General features: G+C 37.2%; 1 protein-coding gene across 6 annotated transcripts in view; it reads left to right on the top strand.

Moving 5' to 3' along the window:
• LOC131690670 (protein vav) overlaps positions 1–17985 on the top strand; it is a 1592017-nt gene that overhangs the window by 1373109 nt on the left and 200923 nt on the right. For 5 of the 6 annotated variants that reach the window (XM_058976597.1, XM_058976596.1, XM_058976598.1 and 2 more), the window contains 2 exons: positions 8313–8465; positions 8532–8700. The exons of the other annotated variant lie outside the window; for it this stretch is intronic. In XM_058976597.1, the coding sequence (XP_058832580.1) occupies positions 8313–8465; positions 8532–8700 (322 nt within the window). The remainder of the gene's footprint in view (positions 1–8312; positions 8466–8531; positions 8701–17985) is intronic. 6 annotated transcript variants of the gene reach the window in all.

Genomic DNA, 17985 nt, shown 5'->3' with positions numbered 1-17985 from the left:
GCTGAAAAAGGCGACCAAACTATACTACAATATTCTAGTGTTGAACGCACATAGGCTACATATAATGTTTTTATTGTATAGGGATCTTGGAAATTATAGCAGAAGCGTTTAATAAAACCTAGTGTGCTGTTTGCTTTGTTAATTATTGTGTTATAATGATCTATGAATGTTATTTTGGAATCTATAATAACTCCTAGATCTCTTATTCTGTCACACTTTTCTACTTGTTGATTTCCCAATAAGATTCTATTGTTCTGTATATTATTCTTTCTACTCAATGTTATGGAATTACATTTTTTTACATTCAGTTTCAGCAGGCTTTTATTACACCATGTATAAAATATATTTACTTCGTTTTGAAATGTCTGAAAGTCTTCACCATTTCTTATTTCTAGAAATAGTTTCATATCATCAGCATATATAAGAACTTTTACATTTTTTAGAATGAAGGAAATGTCGTTAACAAATAAAATAAAGAATAGCGGGCCCAAATGAGACCCTTGAGGGACTCCTGATGTAACTTGAATTGGGATTGATTTTATCCCTTTAAATCTAACAGCTTGTTCACGATTTGTAAGATATGATTGTACCCATGTAAGAAGTCCTGGCTCAAACCCCATTTTTTCTAATTTAAAAAGTAGCATGGGTATGTCGATGCGATCAAATGCTTTGCTAAAATCTGTATAAAGAGCTTCAACGTGGTTTCCGTTATCCATTGCTGTTAATGTGTAGTTAATGAATTCGAGTAGATTTGTACTTGTAGAACGCCCTTTGAAAAAACCATGTTGCACATGGGTAATTCTGTTCTTGATTCGGTGGAATAAATTTTCATTAACAATCGCCTCGAAAATCTTGGGAATGCACGAGATGATAGCTATTCCACGATAGTTACGCACATCGGATTTTTTACCATTTTTAAAAATTGGAACTAGGAAAGAGCTTTTCCATGTTTTAGGAAAACAACCTGATTCTAGAGACATGTTAAAAAGCCAAAATAAAGGAGCGGTTAGTTCTATTGACAAAGTTTTTAAAAACACCGGTGGAACGCCATCAGGTCCAGGGCTTTTAGAGCAATCCAAGTTTTTTAAGGCATCCATGATTGTATGTACTTTTATCTGTTTAATGTTAATATCTCTTGAAAGTTCTGGGAGGAATGAAAAGTATTCACGCTCTCGATCCTTCTCTGAAAATGTAGTGTAAACTTCCTGGAAGAATGTTGCAAAAAGATTGCAGATTTCCTCTGAGTTATCGCCTACCTTTCCATCAAGATGCATTTCTGTTGGGAAATAATCCGATTTTATTTTAGTTTTTACGTAATTAAAGAAGTTTTTTGGGCAAGTTTTTATATTGCGTTCTGTTCTTGCATTGTACTCTTGAAACGCGATATCAATGGCAAGGTTCAATTGATCGCATAGATTTAAATAGTTTGTTAAGTTATCTTCGCTGTTGTATTTTTTGTAGATTTTGTGTGCTTTCTGCTTACGATTTTTTAAATTTTTGATTTCTCTATTAAACCAGATGGGATGTTTTGAGTTATAGTGACGCCTTCTTCTTTTCAATGGTATAGCTTCGTGAATGACTTCAAATAATATTTTGTAGAAGATGTCTACGGCAGCTTCAACATTTTCTTCATTTCTTAAAATCATTTGCCATTTTATTGCATTAATTTTTTGCCTCAAGCTTTCATAGTTAGCGGACTCGTAATCAAATACCCTCCTCAAATTCACTATCACCAGGTCTGTCGTTAACATGCAAGAATATAGAAAACTCAATGGCTGTATGATAAGCTTCATTCTTCCATAAGGGAGTAAGTGATTCCGTTACACAGAAGTCTTCGTCTATATTCGTCATTAATAAATCTAAATAGCAATGTCGCTGATTTCTTATGTGATTTATTTGATTAAGTCCTAAACTGGCAGATTTATCGCAAATGAACTGCAAAGTTTTATTTTCCCCTACAACAGGAAGTAGGATGCTCTCATTATCAGCATCTGGTATGAAATCAATACCGCGTTGATTGAAATCGCCATATATGTGAACTTTTACGTGCGGGGAAAGACTATTAATAATGCATTCAGCAGCATGATAAAACTTTTCGTAAGTCGTTTTTCGAGCAAAATTTGGAGGAAAATACACCGAAGCGAAAACGTGAGTTTCGTCTTTAACATGTACTTTCACCCACACATGCTCGAATTCTTTTGATTTTATAGTTTTGATAACTTCTGCATTTAGTTTTGCTGAAATCGCAATCAAAGCGGCCCCTCCTGACTTCTTACCAGATACAAGACAATCACGGTCATCCCTAAATACATTGTAATTGCTCCCGAAAACTTCTTCACTTCTCACTGTTTCGTCCCAACTAGTCTCAGTTGCTAAAATTACGGAATAATGACAACCTAATATTTTGTTTTGAATCACATTCATCTTAGCTGCACTTTTCATGCGGTTAAAGTTTTGGCAATAGACCAAGATTTCTGTTCTTGACTGAGATTCTCTTGGAGAAGTGTTAGTTGAATGGGAATTAATTAGACCTAGCTCTACCTCTTCTAAATCTTGAATCGCAATATGATTTGTCAATTCATTATTATCTTGCTCTAATGAGCGCGTCGATAGCGACAAAAACACTGACAGGCGCCAATTCCGGAGGGGTACATAGGTGTGGCAGCAGCTGTTCGATGTGAGGTGCTAGGTTGGTCGGTAGGGCACGGGTTTAAAACATCGCCTCTCTGGAATGCAATGGTAGGCTGAACGAAGTTGAAGGTGGCCTTGAAAAACGTTTCTTTGCCTTAGCCAGTAGCTCTCTATCCAACGGAAGATTGTCGATGTCGCGGCGTTTGTTATCGTGGTACGCAAATCTGCTGTGGTTGTAATTACATCCGTTATTTTTGTCGAAAATTGTGTGGTGCTTGTAACCGTGATTCTTGCGACGCTTAGTATTATTATTACGGGTGGTGTCAAGTGCATTAGCGGGCCTCTGTTTATTCCGTTTCTTCTTTATTCTTGCTTTCTCCGCCGCTTTTTGTTGATTGAGACGACGCAATTTACGTGCGTCGTATTCGGACCAATCAGCCTTCCACACCTTAGAGTTGCCAAGGAAACGCCAGCCTGAGTTACTGGCTGCCTCGACGGACATCTCAGCCTCTAAACTAGGGGAGGAATCTGTTGCGGGTGAAGCAGCAGTCTTTTGTTCCAGTGAGTTTACTGCACTAGAAATTTGCTTTAACATCGATAATATCATCCGTAAATATTGGGTTTACATAACTCATATTCTGAGCCGAACAGTTGTTAGCCATGTCAGTTATCACGCTGCTGACCTTTTCAATTTCTGAACAAATTTGTTTCAACTCGCGTGTCATATCGGTGGTCAGTTCATTGACATAGGCTGCGATGTTGTTTTTCGTAGCTTTCATCGATATGTCGAATAATGATGTTAAGTGATTTTTTGTGGCAACGACATCAGTTTTGCCAGTTTTGTTGGAAGCAGCCAGCTCATTCCACAACTCCGAGGTTTTGGCTATGTGTGCAACCGCGTTATTATGATTAGCTGCAGTTGTTTTAATTTCGCCTTTCAACTCGTTTAAGAGCATTTCGATACATTCAAATCCATCTCGGACATTGAAGTAGAATCGACACAAGAGCTTCCTCCGGAGGAAGAGTACGGGTTCCTGGCTGGCTTGATTCTCGATACCGCGATTCAAGCTCAGACTAAACGCGTACCAGACGCGAATTCACGCGGGCGTCCTCCCAATCCATGGTGGGACAAAGAGTACTCAGACGTGTACGCGGAGAAGGCCGCTGCGTATAAGACCTTCCGGGACGACGGGCTGCCAGCTAGCTACCGACAGTACGCGATGGCGGAAACGCGCATGAAGAGTTTGGTAAAAGCCAAAAAACGTAGCTACTGGCGCCGGTTCGTCGACGGACTAACGAGAGAAACATCGATGAGCACTCTTTGGAGTACGGCCCGGCGCTTACGAAACCGAAACAGTACTAATGAGAGCGTGGAATATTCAAACCGTTGGATATTCGATTTTGCCAAGAAGGTTTGTCCGGATTCCGCCCCGGCACAGAAGATCTACCGCGCCGCGACCCCTCACAATAACGCGAACGAAACACCGTTTTCGATGGTGGAGTTCTCACTTGCTCTCTTGTCATGTAACAATAAAGCCCCAGGGCCAGACAGAATCAAATTTAACTTGTTAAAGAATCTGCCAGACTCTGCCAAGAGACGCTTGTTGAATTTAGTTAATAAGTTTCTTGAGGATAATATTGTCCCTCATGACTGGAGGCAAGTGAAGGTCATCGCCATTCAAAAACCAGGAAAACCAGCCTCCGACCACAACTCGTATCGACCGATTGCGGTGCTGTCCTGTATCCGAAAGTTGTTCGAGAAAATGATCTTGTTTCGCCTCGATAATTGGGTTGAAGCAAATGGCTTACTGTCAGATACACAATTTGGTTTCCGCAAAGGCAAAGGCACGAACGACTGTCTTGCGTTGCTCTCAACAGAAATTCAAATGGCTTATGCTAGCAAAGAGCATAAAGATGGCATCAGTTTTCCTAGATATAAAGGGGGCTTTGGTTTAGTTTCTATCAAAATTCTTTCTGAGAAGCTGCACCAGCATGGTCTTTCACCGACTCTAAACAACTTTTTGCTAAACTTGCTGTCTGAAAAACATGCATTTTTCGCATGGTGATTTATCGACATCACGAATTAGCTACATGGGTCTTCCCCAGGGCTCATGTCTAAGCCCCCTTCTCTATAACTTTTACGTGAATGATATTGACGAATGTCTTGTCAATTCCTGCACGCTAAGGCAGCTTGCAGATGACGGTGTGGTCTCTATTACAGGTCCCAAAGCCGTCGATCTGCAAGGACCATTGCAAGATACCTTGGACAATTTGTCTGCTTGGGCCCTCCAGCTAGGTATCGAGTTCTCCACGGAGAAAACTGAGCTAGTCGTATTTTCAAGGAAGCGTGAACCAGCGCAACTACAGCTTCAATTAATGGGTCAAACTATCTGAAACAGAAGTGCCAACAAAGGATCAACTTTCTCCGTACAATAACCGGAACATGGTGGGGTGCCCACCCAGGAGACCTGATCAGGCTGTACCAAACAACAATATTGTCGGTGATGGAGTACGGGAGTTTCTGTTTCCGCTCCGCTGCGAACATACATTTTATCAAACTAGAGCGAATCAAATATTGTTGTTTGCGTAGTGCTTTGGGTTGCATGCACTCGACACATACGATGAGTTTAGAAGTGCTGGCGGGCGTCCTTCCGCTGAAAAATCGATTTTGGGAACTCTCATACCGATTGCTCATCCGATGCGATATCTTGAACCCGTTAGTAATTGCAAATTTCGAAAGGCTTGTCGAGCTCAATTCTCAAACCCGATTTATGTCCTTGTACTTCGATTACATGGCACAAAATATCAATCCTTCTTCATACTATCCCAACCATGTCAATCTCTTTCATGCTTCTGATTCAACTGTATTCTTCGACACATCCATGAAAGACGAGATTCGTGGAATCCCGGATCACATACGTCCGCAAGTGATCCCAAGCATCTTTCATAGTAAATTTCGAGAAGTCGACTGCAACAAGATGTTTTACACCGACGGGTCAAGCCTCGACGGCTCCACTGGCTTCGGTATATTCAATCAAAACCTCACCGCCTCATTCAAACTCAATGATCCTTTTTCAGTTTACGTCGTAGAACTTGCTGCTATTCAGTATACCCTTGGGATCGTTGATACTTTGCCCTGCGATCATTACTTTATTGTCTCGGATAGCCTCAGCTCAATCGAGGCTCTCCGTTCAATGAAACCTAGAAAGCACATTCCATATTTTCTGGGGAAAATCTGGGAGCACCTGCGTGCTTTGTCTGTAAGATCGTACAAGATTACCTTAGTTTGGGTTCCCTCGCATTGCTCCATTCCAGGTAATGAAGAAGCGGACTCTTTAGCTAAGGCGGGCACTTTACAAGGTGACATACATGAAAGACCAATTAGCTTCAGCGAATTTTTCAGTATTACTCATCAGATAACCCTCGAAAGTTGGCAAACTTCATGGAGCAATGGTGAACTGGGAAGGTGGCTACATTCGATAATCCCTAAGGTATCGACGAAACCTTGGTTCAGAGGGATGGATATGGGTCGAGATTTTATTCGCGTGATGTCTCGGCTCATGTCCAATCACTACACGCTGGACGCACATCTCCGGCGTATTGGGCTCGTGGATAGCGGTATCTGCGCTTGTGGCAACGGTTATCACGAAATCTGTTGTCTGGGCATGCGCCGAGTACTGTTCTGCCAGATCTCAACTATTCGATTCCCTTCGGGCCCGAGGAAGATCACCCAATGTCCCGGTTCGAGATGTACTAGCAAGCCGCGATATGCTCTACATGTCCCTTATATACACGTTCCTCAAAACCATCAATATCCAAATTTAAATGCCCCTATCTTTTCTCTTATCATTCCCAGAAGTGCCCTCTTCCGCCTACCGTACCCCAACGATGGTTTAATACAACTCCAAGACGAGACAAAACATCTGTCGAATGAACCAACAACACGAGATCTACAGTACAACATCACACGCGTAACGCGGTGTGTTTCCGATCCGTATCTGAGCCGTACTACAAAATCGTTTGGAGGAATTCCTGCCGACTCGAGGAAAACCGCCCAGCGTCCCAATACTTGATGCATCCGTTCGAATCTGTAATCCTGGCCGTTGATTCCTGATGCCGGAAACTGAAAGTTCATATCCCCCCCCCCCGTTCAGCCTTTTCCACCATCTCTCCCATGTCTCTGATACACAGATGTATGACTTCACCCCCTTCTCCCCTTGAATATCTTCCCAAAACTTATGTGCCCCCTATCTTCTAGTTTTAGTTGATCAATCCGTTCGAATCTGTTATCCTGGCCGTTAATTCCTGATGCCGGAAACTGAAAGTTTATATCTCCCCCCCCCCCCGTTCAGCCTTGTCCATCCTCCCTCCCATGTCTCTGATACACAGATGTATGACTTCACCCCCTTCTCCCCTTGAATATCTTCCCAAAACTTATGTGCCCCCCTATCTTCTAGTTTTAGTTGATCAATATTTAATCTCGTTAAGAAATGCACAACAGTACCACTACTTTAAAATAGCCCTAATTAATTCCCCTTAATCTTGAACCACTCTTTCTAGTTATTTCTAGTTAATAAGCTTGTAAAATGTTCCGCTTAGTTAATAATTAATTTCTCCTACAATCTCCCTTCTAAAAATCATAAAGTGAATTACTATACAAAGAACACACAAAATGACCCAAATCTTACGAATATTATATTATACCCTCTTTTATATGTATAAGTTAGCTGTAATGTTTTTTTTTAGTTTCATTATATAAAACAAAATGATATTGAAATGTTTAACCTCCTAGTTTTAAAAAATTCGAAATGTAAAACAATGAAAAAATGGCACCTTTAAGCTAACGCATACGTACCTTATCAAATAAACAAATTGAAAAAAAAACATCCAAGTGCGCATCAACTTTGTTTTCGCATGTTTTGTTTATTTTGTGACGTTGGATGAATCTATATGGCATCTGTGTGTCTCGAAATGCTCAAAATAATCGTACTAATGATATCCTGTTATTATTGTATAATTCAAAATTTGATATCTGGGAAAAGTCGTGGGGTGTCGGGCTTACCCACGGTGTCGGACTTGCCCCCAGTTCTCCTATAGAATATTTTAATCAGAACAAATACACGCCCGAAACAAAACAAATATTTTGGTAACATTGGTCGGGTGGGAGTGTGTCGTTTTCGACAGGGTTTAGCAAAATATAAGAAATATTAGAGCCAGCTGGCGGATCCTACCCTAGGGTGGATTTGCTTCACTCTTTGCGCAACTGTCCCTTATAACCTGTGGTTTCCAGTTGCGTGCGGAAACGAAGAGACGCATTTAGCTATGTGAGATGGCACATTTTTCATAATTTAAACCGACCGTTTTTATATGGATGATGAATATTCATCTCGTGTTACGTCTGTTTGTCTGTGCTTCGTTTCTCCTTTCACGTATTGTTGGATATAGAGTTAGATTCTTACCAGACCTACAAGGCTTAAAATGCATGCAACGCATGAGTAATTCGTCCACTGTGACGATGAACATGTTATGTCAGATTTTCTGTGACAATAGGAAGGCGCAAAAATAGATTAACATTTGATGAAATGTCGAGTGAGAGCAACTTAACTCTGAGTAAATAGATATACAGTGTGCTACCGTCATAGGCATTTAGAACTTGTACATTATTTCCTTTCATATTTTAGAACTGATAGCAAAATAACAAAACATATGAAAATATATCAAAAACAGGATAGTTTAGCGCCTTCATATTATTTATCAACGCGACGATATTTTAAAACCATTATTGAACTGGTTTCCTTCTATGAGCGTAACGATCTAGGAGAAAACTTTGCAGGGTACGTGTGGTAGTCTGAGGTCCTAAAAAATAATCAACTGACTGTCATCATATTTTCAAATTCTAGATTAAACCAATTACTTCAGTGGCCATTCAAGGAACTAGTTGCTACAGCATTGTATGATTTTACACCAAGTGAGCCAAATCAACTACCCTTGAAACAAGGTTGCCAAGTAATCGTCATTGGGAAGGAAGGTGACGGTAAAGGTTGGTGGCGTGGGAAAACTTTGGAAAAGGTTTGTATTTTTTTATTGCATTCGTGTGTTGAACCTATTTTAAGTCTACTACTATAAATAGACTATCCATTTGAAGCAGTTTGTTTGTGTTTACTCGTGGTGTATCTTTTTACATTTCTTATAAAAGAAATGTATAGAATTCGCTCAAACTTTCAAGATTTTTTCCGAGGCCCGGAGGGCCGAGTCTTATATACCAATCGACTCAGCTCGACGATTTGGGACAATGTGTGTGTGTGTCTGTGTGTGTGTATGTAACGGACAAATTCTCATTCGCGTTTCTCAGCAATGGCTGAACCGATCTTATCCAAACCAATTTTAAATGAAAGAACTAAAAAACAGTATGAACGCTATTAATTTGTTTTTGATTCTTATGTTTAGTTTTTAAGATATGAATGTTTGAATGCGTAAAAATGGCGTTTTTTGCAGTTTTTTTTAAATTATCTGCCGGAATTGACAATATAGATTAACAATTTATATGTTTTTAGACAGTTTTAACGAGTACCTTTCGAATAAGCTATAGTTTGTTGAAATCGGACTATTATCAAAAGAGATATTTAACATTAAATTCGGACGAAATATTTTTATCATTTCCCATTGCCAGAAATATGACCAAAAACATGTAATCTATTATTAACGCCAAAACGGCTTATTTTAGGTCAAAAGTCTATTCGGAGAATTTAATGGAGGTAATATGCTCTTTCTTTTGGTATTGTGCTTTTGCTGATTAATCCCCCTATGAGTGAGATATTTTCACAAATTTTCTTGGAAGTGATTATAACAAAATGATGCCTTCAGCAAATTTGTAGCTCTTACTTTTGCGAATAACTTTACTGAAAACTTCAAATATCTATTTTGAATACTTTAAAAGTTATGGCTTGTTGTTTGTGGATTACTCTTTGTCGCCTATTTATTGTTCAATATAGTAATAATCCATTGAAATAAGCCAAACATTATTTCGATAAATCGAATTTTGTATTTCATTTTTCTATCTACAACCGCTAGAAATAATCACAGAACACTTCTAAGTTGTCTGGAAGGAACTTGATAACTTATCAGTGCAAAAATGTTCATTTGTGCAAACCTTCTGACTGCAATTTTTCTAACTTATGACCACGGTGTTCCTAAAACCGTTATTAACTGAAAAAATTACCATAAATTTGGCATACGGCATTCGAAATATACAGTATCCAAACATCTTCTCAGTGAATTTCAAAATGAGCCATCGAGGGATTCGAGAGATATGGCGATTTGAAGTTTTATGATACGTTTCATAAGGCTACAAGCAAACACCCACGGCTTTGGTCCAATCTCTATAAACAAAAAAATATTTGTCTACTTATTTAGTACATGGCATTCGAAAGATATAGTAATCAATTTAACATATAGCTACCCAAGTGGAATGGTCGACGGGGTGGAAAAACGAATCGGGTTTCGGTTGTAATAAAGTAGTAGTCACTTTGTAAGTTGATAGTAAACTGAGACCAGCTCTATATTTTCTAGATGCTTTTAAGCTAGGTCTGAATTGGTATTGGTGTCAGTGAACACCGTAAATTCATTTAGACATGTTTTATAGTAAAAACATTGTATAACAGTTTTTGTTACACTGTACGAAAAAGCAACTTAATGTTGCTGATGTAACAGCTCTTCCCCCTAACGAAAATGCAATTCAATTAAAATTCGAAAACTGAAAACATTCAGCTATATAGAATCCGAAATTGATATTAATCAACTTTCTTATAACTCATAGTATAATTTTGTTTCTTATCCTATTTTTGTTTTGAACTTAACTATATTTTAGCATTTAACTTAGCTTTTCTATAATTCATTACTATTAAATTCAACTTAATTTTTTTCCGTAGACGAAAACATTATCCACCTTTTTAGTCCTCATTCTCTTAGAACGCCTGAGTTGTCGAAGTGGTGAGTTCACCGCTTCGGTTTTCCTTTTTGTTCCTCTTCTCGTTTCGATCTCAGGGAATCCCCTGAACTCCGGTTCGCTGTCTTCCTGCACTGGAGCCATTATAGGATGCTGCGTTGATGCGGAAATAACAACATTCGGTCGTGCTATCTCAACACACGGAAAGGCACAAATCCCCGACTATGTACGGGGAACGTGCCATTTGAGCCAAAATATTCTGATTCCTGCCTGGGTCCTCCCAGAAAGGCCGTATGCCAAAAATTAAAGCTAAACGGAAAAGGGTATCTTCTCCACCCGAAAATTCAATTGACTGCAGCAACTCATTCGATGTTTTATCCGAATGTGAAGCTGATGAAATTTCTAAATTTCCTCGCATTGCGCATAATGCCAATGAGAAGAAAACGCAATCACCTCTGCCTATAACAATGATGATCTCCGACTTCAAAGCCTTTCGAACTGAGCTTTCGACGTTCCTTCCGGACGTAAAAGTCTCTTTTCAGATTGGCCGAAGAGGAGAATTTGAGACTAAGTTTGGTTGATTCGGTCTAGCCACCTCCGAGAAACCGATGTGACTGTTAGTCTGAATTTGGATACTTCCGCCGGGGCTTCCGGAACCGATGATGGTGGCCAATGTGACCAAAGAGACTTTGAATGGCTGTTTATGACCTAGTACTACAAATCGAAGCAGTTGTGGTCACATTTTGGAAAAATTTTCACCATTATACATTCATTGCAGAATTTATTAAAATCGATATTTTCAGCGTGTTCGTACTCATCACCCTGTAATTCCGGAACCGGAAGTCAGATCCATTAGAAATTCAATAGCAGCCTATGGGAACGTTGCACCTTTCATTTGAGACTAAGTCTGTCAAAATCGGTTCAGCCATCTCTGAGAAAAATGAGTGACATTTTTGGTCACATACACACACACATACGCACATACACACACACATACATACATACACACATACACGCTTTTCCCGGGCACTTCCGGAACCGTCTATGGTGGTCAATGTAGTCAACGAAAGTTTGTTTGGCCGTCGGTGACCTAGAACTGCAAAGTTAAGTTATTTGAGAGACATTTTAGCGAACTTTTTACCTTTTTTGCTTCCATCGGGGTATCGGTTTGAATCACAATTTGCTATGTGATCGCACGCCACAACCCGTAACTCCGGAACCGGAAGTCGGTTGGGGATAAAATTTAATAGCCATTTACGGGGACGCAACATCTTTCATTTGAGACTAAGTTTGGTTGATTCGGTCTAGCCACCTCCGAGAAACCGATGTGACTGTTAGTCTGAATTTGGATACTTCCGCCGGGGCTTCCGGAACCGAGGATGGTGGCCAATGTGACCAAAGAGACTTTGAATGGCTGTTAATGACATAGTACTACAAATCGAAGCAGTTGTGGTCACATTTTGGAAAAATTTTCACCATTATACATTCATTGCAGAATTTATTAAAATCGATATTTTCTGCGTGTTCGTACTCATCACCCTGTAATTCCGGAACCGGAAGTCAGATCCATTAGAAATTCAATAGCAGCCTATGGGAACGTTGCACCTTTCATTTGAGACTAAGTTTGTAAAAATCGGTTCAGCCATCTCTGAGAAAAATGAGTGACATTTTTGGTCACATACACACACACATACGCACATACACACACACATACATACATACACACATACACGCTTTTCCCGGGCACTTCCGGAACCGTCTATGGTGGTCAATGTAGTCAACGAAAGTTTGTTTGGCCGTCGGTGACCTAGAACTGCAAAGTTAAGTTATTTGAGAGACATTTTAGCGAACTTTTTACCTTTTTTGCTTCCATCGGGGTATCGGTTTGAATCACAATTTGCTATGTGATCGCACGCCACAACCCGTAACTCCGGAACCGGAAGTCGGTTGGGGATAAAATTTAATAGCCATTTACGGGGACGCAACATCTTTCATTTGAGACTAAGTTTGGTTGATTCGGTCTAGCCACCTCCGAGAAACCGATGTGACTGTTAGTCTGAATTTGGATACTTCCGCCGGGGCTTCCGGAACCGAGGATGGTGGCCAATGTGACCAAAGAGACTTTGAATGGCTGTTAATGACATAGTACTACAAATCGAAGCAGTTGTGGTCACATTTTGGAAAAATTTTCACCATTATACATTCATTGCAGAATTTATTAAAATCGATATTTTCTGCGTGTTCGTACTCATCACCCTGTAATTCCGGAACCGGAAGTCAGATCCATTAGAAATTCAATAGCAGCCTATGGGAACGTTGCACCTTTCATTTGAGACTAAGTTTGTAAAAATCGGTTCAGCCATCTCTGAGAAAAATGAGTGACATTTTTGGTCACATACACACACACATACATACATACACACATACATACACACAGACATTTGCCGAACTCGACGAACTGAATCGAATGGTATATGTCACTCGGCCCTCCGGGCCTCCGTTAAAAAGTCGGTTTTCAGACCTGATATGATTGCAATACCTTTCTATTGAGAAAGGCAAAAATAACCCAGATATATATATATATATATATATATATATATATATATATATATATATATATATATATATATATATATATATATATATATATATATATATATATATATATATATATATATATATATATATATATATATATATATATATATATATATATATATATATATATATATATATATATATATATATATATATATATATATATATATATATATATATATATATATATATATATATATATATATATAATTATTGACGATGAATCCGACGATACATTATCGTTAACGGAGTTTTCGATGCCGTTGGCGGGTGGTTAACGTTATCAACGATGACGATTGATTATCGATTAACAACCCTGATGTCTAAGGAACAACATTCGATGATATGTTGGCATGTAGGGCTTAATAAATCGGAGTGTAAGTGATCTTACTATGGAAACATAGCAAAAACACGATTTTTGATTGGAGACACCTCAAAATCATGTCCAAATTAAGTCATTTTTAGCGAAACTTCTTAAATTCACACGTAGAATACATACATACACACATACACGCTTTTCCCGGGCACTTCCGGAACCGTCTATGGTGGTCAATGTAGTCAACGAAAGTTTGTTTGGCCGTCGGTGACCTAGAACTGCAAAGTTAAGTTATTTGAGAGACATTTTAGCGAACTTTTTACCTTTTTTGCTTCCATCGGGGTATCGGTTTGAATCACAATTTGCTATGTGATCGCACGCCACAACCCGTAACTCCGGAACCGGAAGTCGGTTGGGGATAAAATTTAATAGCCATTTACGGGGACGCAACATCTTTCATTTGAGACTAAGTTTGGTTGATTCGGTCTAGCCACCTCCGAGAAACCGATGTGACTGTTAGTCTGAATTTGGATACTTCCGCCGGGGCTTCCGGAACCGAGGATGGTGGCCAATGTGACCAAAGAGACTTTGAATGGCTGTTAATGACCTAGTACTACAAATCGAAGCAGTTGTGGTCACATTTTGGAAAAATTTTCACCATTATACATTCATTGCAGAATTTATTAAAATCGATATTTTCTGCGTGTTCGTACTCATCACCCTGTAATTCCGGAACCGGAAGTCAGATCCATTAGAAATTCAATAGCAGCCTATGGGAACGTTGCACCTTTCATTTGAGACTAAGTTTGTAAAAATCGGTTCAGCCATCTCTGAGAAAAATGAGTGACATTTTTGGTCACATACACACACACATACATACATACACACATACATACACACACAGACATTTGCCGAACTCGACGAACTGAATCGAATGGTATATGTCACTCGGCCCTCCGGGCCTCCGTTAAAAAGTCGGTTTTCAGACCTGATATGATTGCAATACCTTTCTATTGAGAAAGGCAAAAATAACCCAGATATATATATATATATATATATATATATATATATATATATATATATATATATATATATATATATATATATATATATATATATATATATATATATATATATATATATATATATATATATATATATATATATATATATATATATATATATATATATATATATAATTATTGACGATGAATCCGACGATACATTATCGTTAACGGAGTTTTCGATGCCGTTGGCGGGTGGTTAACGTTATCAACGATGACGATTGATTATCGATTAACAACCCTGATGTCTAAGGAACAACATTCGATGATATGTTGGCATGTAGGGCTTAATAAATCGGAGTGTAAGTGATCTTACTATGGAAACATAGCAAAAACACGATTTTTGATTGGAGACACCTCAAAATCATGTCCAAATTAAGTCATTTTTAGCGAAACTTCTTAAATTCACACGTAGAACAAAAATCTGGGCTGACCCATGTATATTTCAAAACTTTTTCAAAATGTGGAGAGGTCTCTTATATATATATATATATATATATATATATATATATATATATATATATATATATATATATATATATATATATATATATATATATATATATATATATATATATATATATATATATATATATATATATATATATATATATATATATATATATATATACAGGGTGTTTGGTTCATGGTTAAGAATCTCTCGGGGGTGATAGACTGCCATATTTGAAGAAAAAAATTGTTCTACACATACCATCAAATCTCAACCGTTACAGAGTTATTGAACTTTTTGTGTAAAAAACTTATTTGTCTTAAAATACCTCTAGCTTAAAAAGTATACTTTGTATTTTAAATGTTTCAGTTCCATTCGAAAGGTGAGAAAATTTCCTATTTAATGGTGTTCTCATATCTTTTAACTAATTAGTTTTAATTACCTTTTAACTGTAAAGTAGTTAAAAGTTAGTGTTTTTGAGGAGGTTTTTGCTAATTTTCTCGAAGTAATGAAGTATGATTATAGCAATATCCATTATCCAAAAGTTGGGTTTTAGGACGATTCCTAATTTGTTGTTGGACGTCATATTTCTATCTCTTCTCATTGCTTTGTAATTTCATTACTATACTTTTCATGTAACCGACTTGCAAGTGCTTAAAAGACTCTAATCTAAAAAATATGCTTTATATCGTTATTTACAAGATTTCATTGGAAAGCTGAGAAAATGTCCTATCAGTGTATGTACAAACATCTTTTAGTTAAGTGTGCTAAATGATTTTTTACTAACGAAATAACTCAAAATTTGTGTTTTTTGGAGAGTTTTTTAATTATTCTAATTATTAATCAACAAAATTTATCGTAACTATTGTTCATTTGATGCCTCTTAATGTTCTCTATAACTTTTTATTAGACACTTTGTCTATATCTCTTTTCATTTTGATGCTATTTAATAGTTAACACAGCATGAGCTCCCTACAAATGTAGTGGGTTCGAAATCATTATTTTTTAATATGAAACGATGTGATAAAAACGATTTTGCGTCGAAACCAAAAGAGATAATTGAATGGAGTCAAAGAAAGAACTGTGGAACTTGCTGAGATGCATTATTTCCATGATAATAATGGTGATGTTTATTATTTACTATTTTAAGAAAATTAACGAAAATGACAATAATAGCACTAACTTTAAACTAATTTACTTTTAAAAGAATACTAAATTCACTTAACTGAAAGGTATTAATACATTTTTCACTGTAAAATTTTCCTGGCTTTTGAATTAAAAGAAAAAAACGCTTTTAATCCACCTAACAGTGTGATGAGACATTTCTTATAACTCTTATCACTCTCTTCGGATATTATATCGTTTGAGAACATTTAGAACTTGATGCTTCGCGATGTTTTTGATAACACATACTACATGGGATAGTGGCAGGACTCAGAGAATCACTCAAATCAGCATAGGACACCATCAGTGCTAGAAATCTCAAACCAAATCAATGGGAAGGCGAAAAAATGGCCCATAAAATAGACATACAAAAGAATTATTGCGAATGCTCTGTTAATAAAATATCTAAATTCCTCAATCAATGCATTGTGGTGGGAAAACTGATTTTTCTAAAGGGGTTATGTATATTGTACTGAGCCAAAAAAATCGATTTGTTTTAATCGATTTGAAGTTTATACTTTACTCAAATTTCCAACGCGACTGAGAATTAAGACATCAACGCTTTTTCTTGAAAAAACCCACCATTCCACTATGGGTCACAAGGGCTGTTTTTTGGTACAAAAATCAATAACTTCCAAACCGTTCATTTTAGAGAAATTATGTCTGAGAGAATATTTTTGGAAATTAAATTTTCTTACTTTTAAAGCAAAATGTAGCTATGGTGGTCCTCCCAAACATTATTTTCGAAAAATTATGTTTAGAACTAAATGGTGTAGCAAGGTACTTACTTCAGCAAAGTTGTAGAAAAATGTTTTTCAAGTAACATTTTCAAATGCATCAAAGTTATAGCATTATAGCATTATCGGTTTTCATGTTATAATTATTTTTCTTCTTTATCTTAGGGTGTCATTTTAGTGTTTCTGAAAAAGTCAGTTTTTTAACTATAACTTTTTAAATAGTTAGTCTATCTTCATACTCTCTATGAAGCAATTTTAGTACTTTTCATTGCGCATATTTCTGCTGAAGAATATGAATCGATATCATTTTTCGTTATCGAATTACGATCATTTTTTTAAATAAAAATGATAGTTTTCAATGACCTCTAACTCAGAAGGTTGCAAAAACTAGCAGCTAAATTTGTACTCTTTTGAAAGTGCATCAAAAATACTGTAAAATATCTCAAAATCAACTTTTGCTTTTTTGTCATTCAGCGAAAAATGTTGACATCAACATTATGATTAAATGACATCAGCATACGGCTGTTTTTAAGGGTCTGGTCATTGCCATTTAGAACCTGCTTTACTAGATCAAAAAGTCGAGTTGTTAAATGATTTTTTGAGCTTGTCAAATATATGTACACAAATATTGAAAACGTTAGGCTCAGACAGATATTTATTTTACTATTCTACGTAACTACTTTATTATCATCGTCATCCTCATAATTATTATAATCACAATCATCAACATCATCAGCATCGTCGTCGTTATAGTTATCTGAATCGTGTCTCTTTTCTCAAAGTGCTAACTCATTTAATATTGAACTTATTTCAGTGCGTTTACTGTATCGGGATCTTCTAACTGCAAGAACCGGATTAGGCGAGTCCATTGCTCTAAAGAAAACATCTTCCATGTTCGCGACTCTTGAACAATTTCTACCGTGACTCAGTTGATCGTTCCGAGCCTCAGCTCCTTGTTCGCTCATGAAACTTGTTGGTAATGGAAGTGTTGACATAATATAAAATGTAGCGCATTTTGTCTTAAAAAGCAAATGAATTAAGGATTACCCTTCATTCTGTTCTAAGTAAGCGACGAATTT

Source organism: Topomyia yanbarensis, chromosome 3 (genome assembly GCF_030247195.1).
Source record: "Topomyia yanbarensis strain Yona2022 chromosome 3, ASM3024719v1, whole genome shotgun sequence".
In the NCBI taxonomy this organism is placed as follows: Eukaryota; Metazoa; Arthropoda; class Insecta; order Diptera; family Culicidae; genus Topomyia; species Topomyia yanbarensis.
Note: the sequence above shows the minus strand (reverse complement) of the source record. Positions and strands in the feature narration are given on the sequence as shown.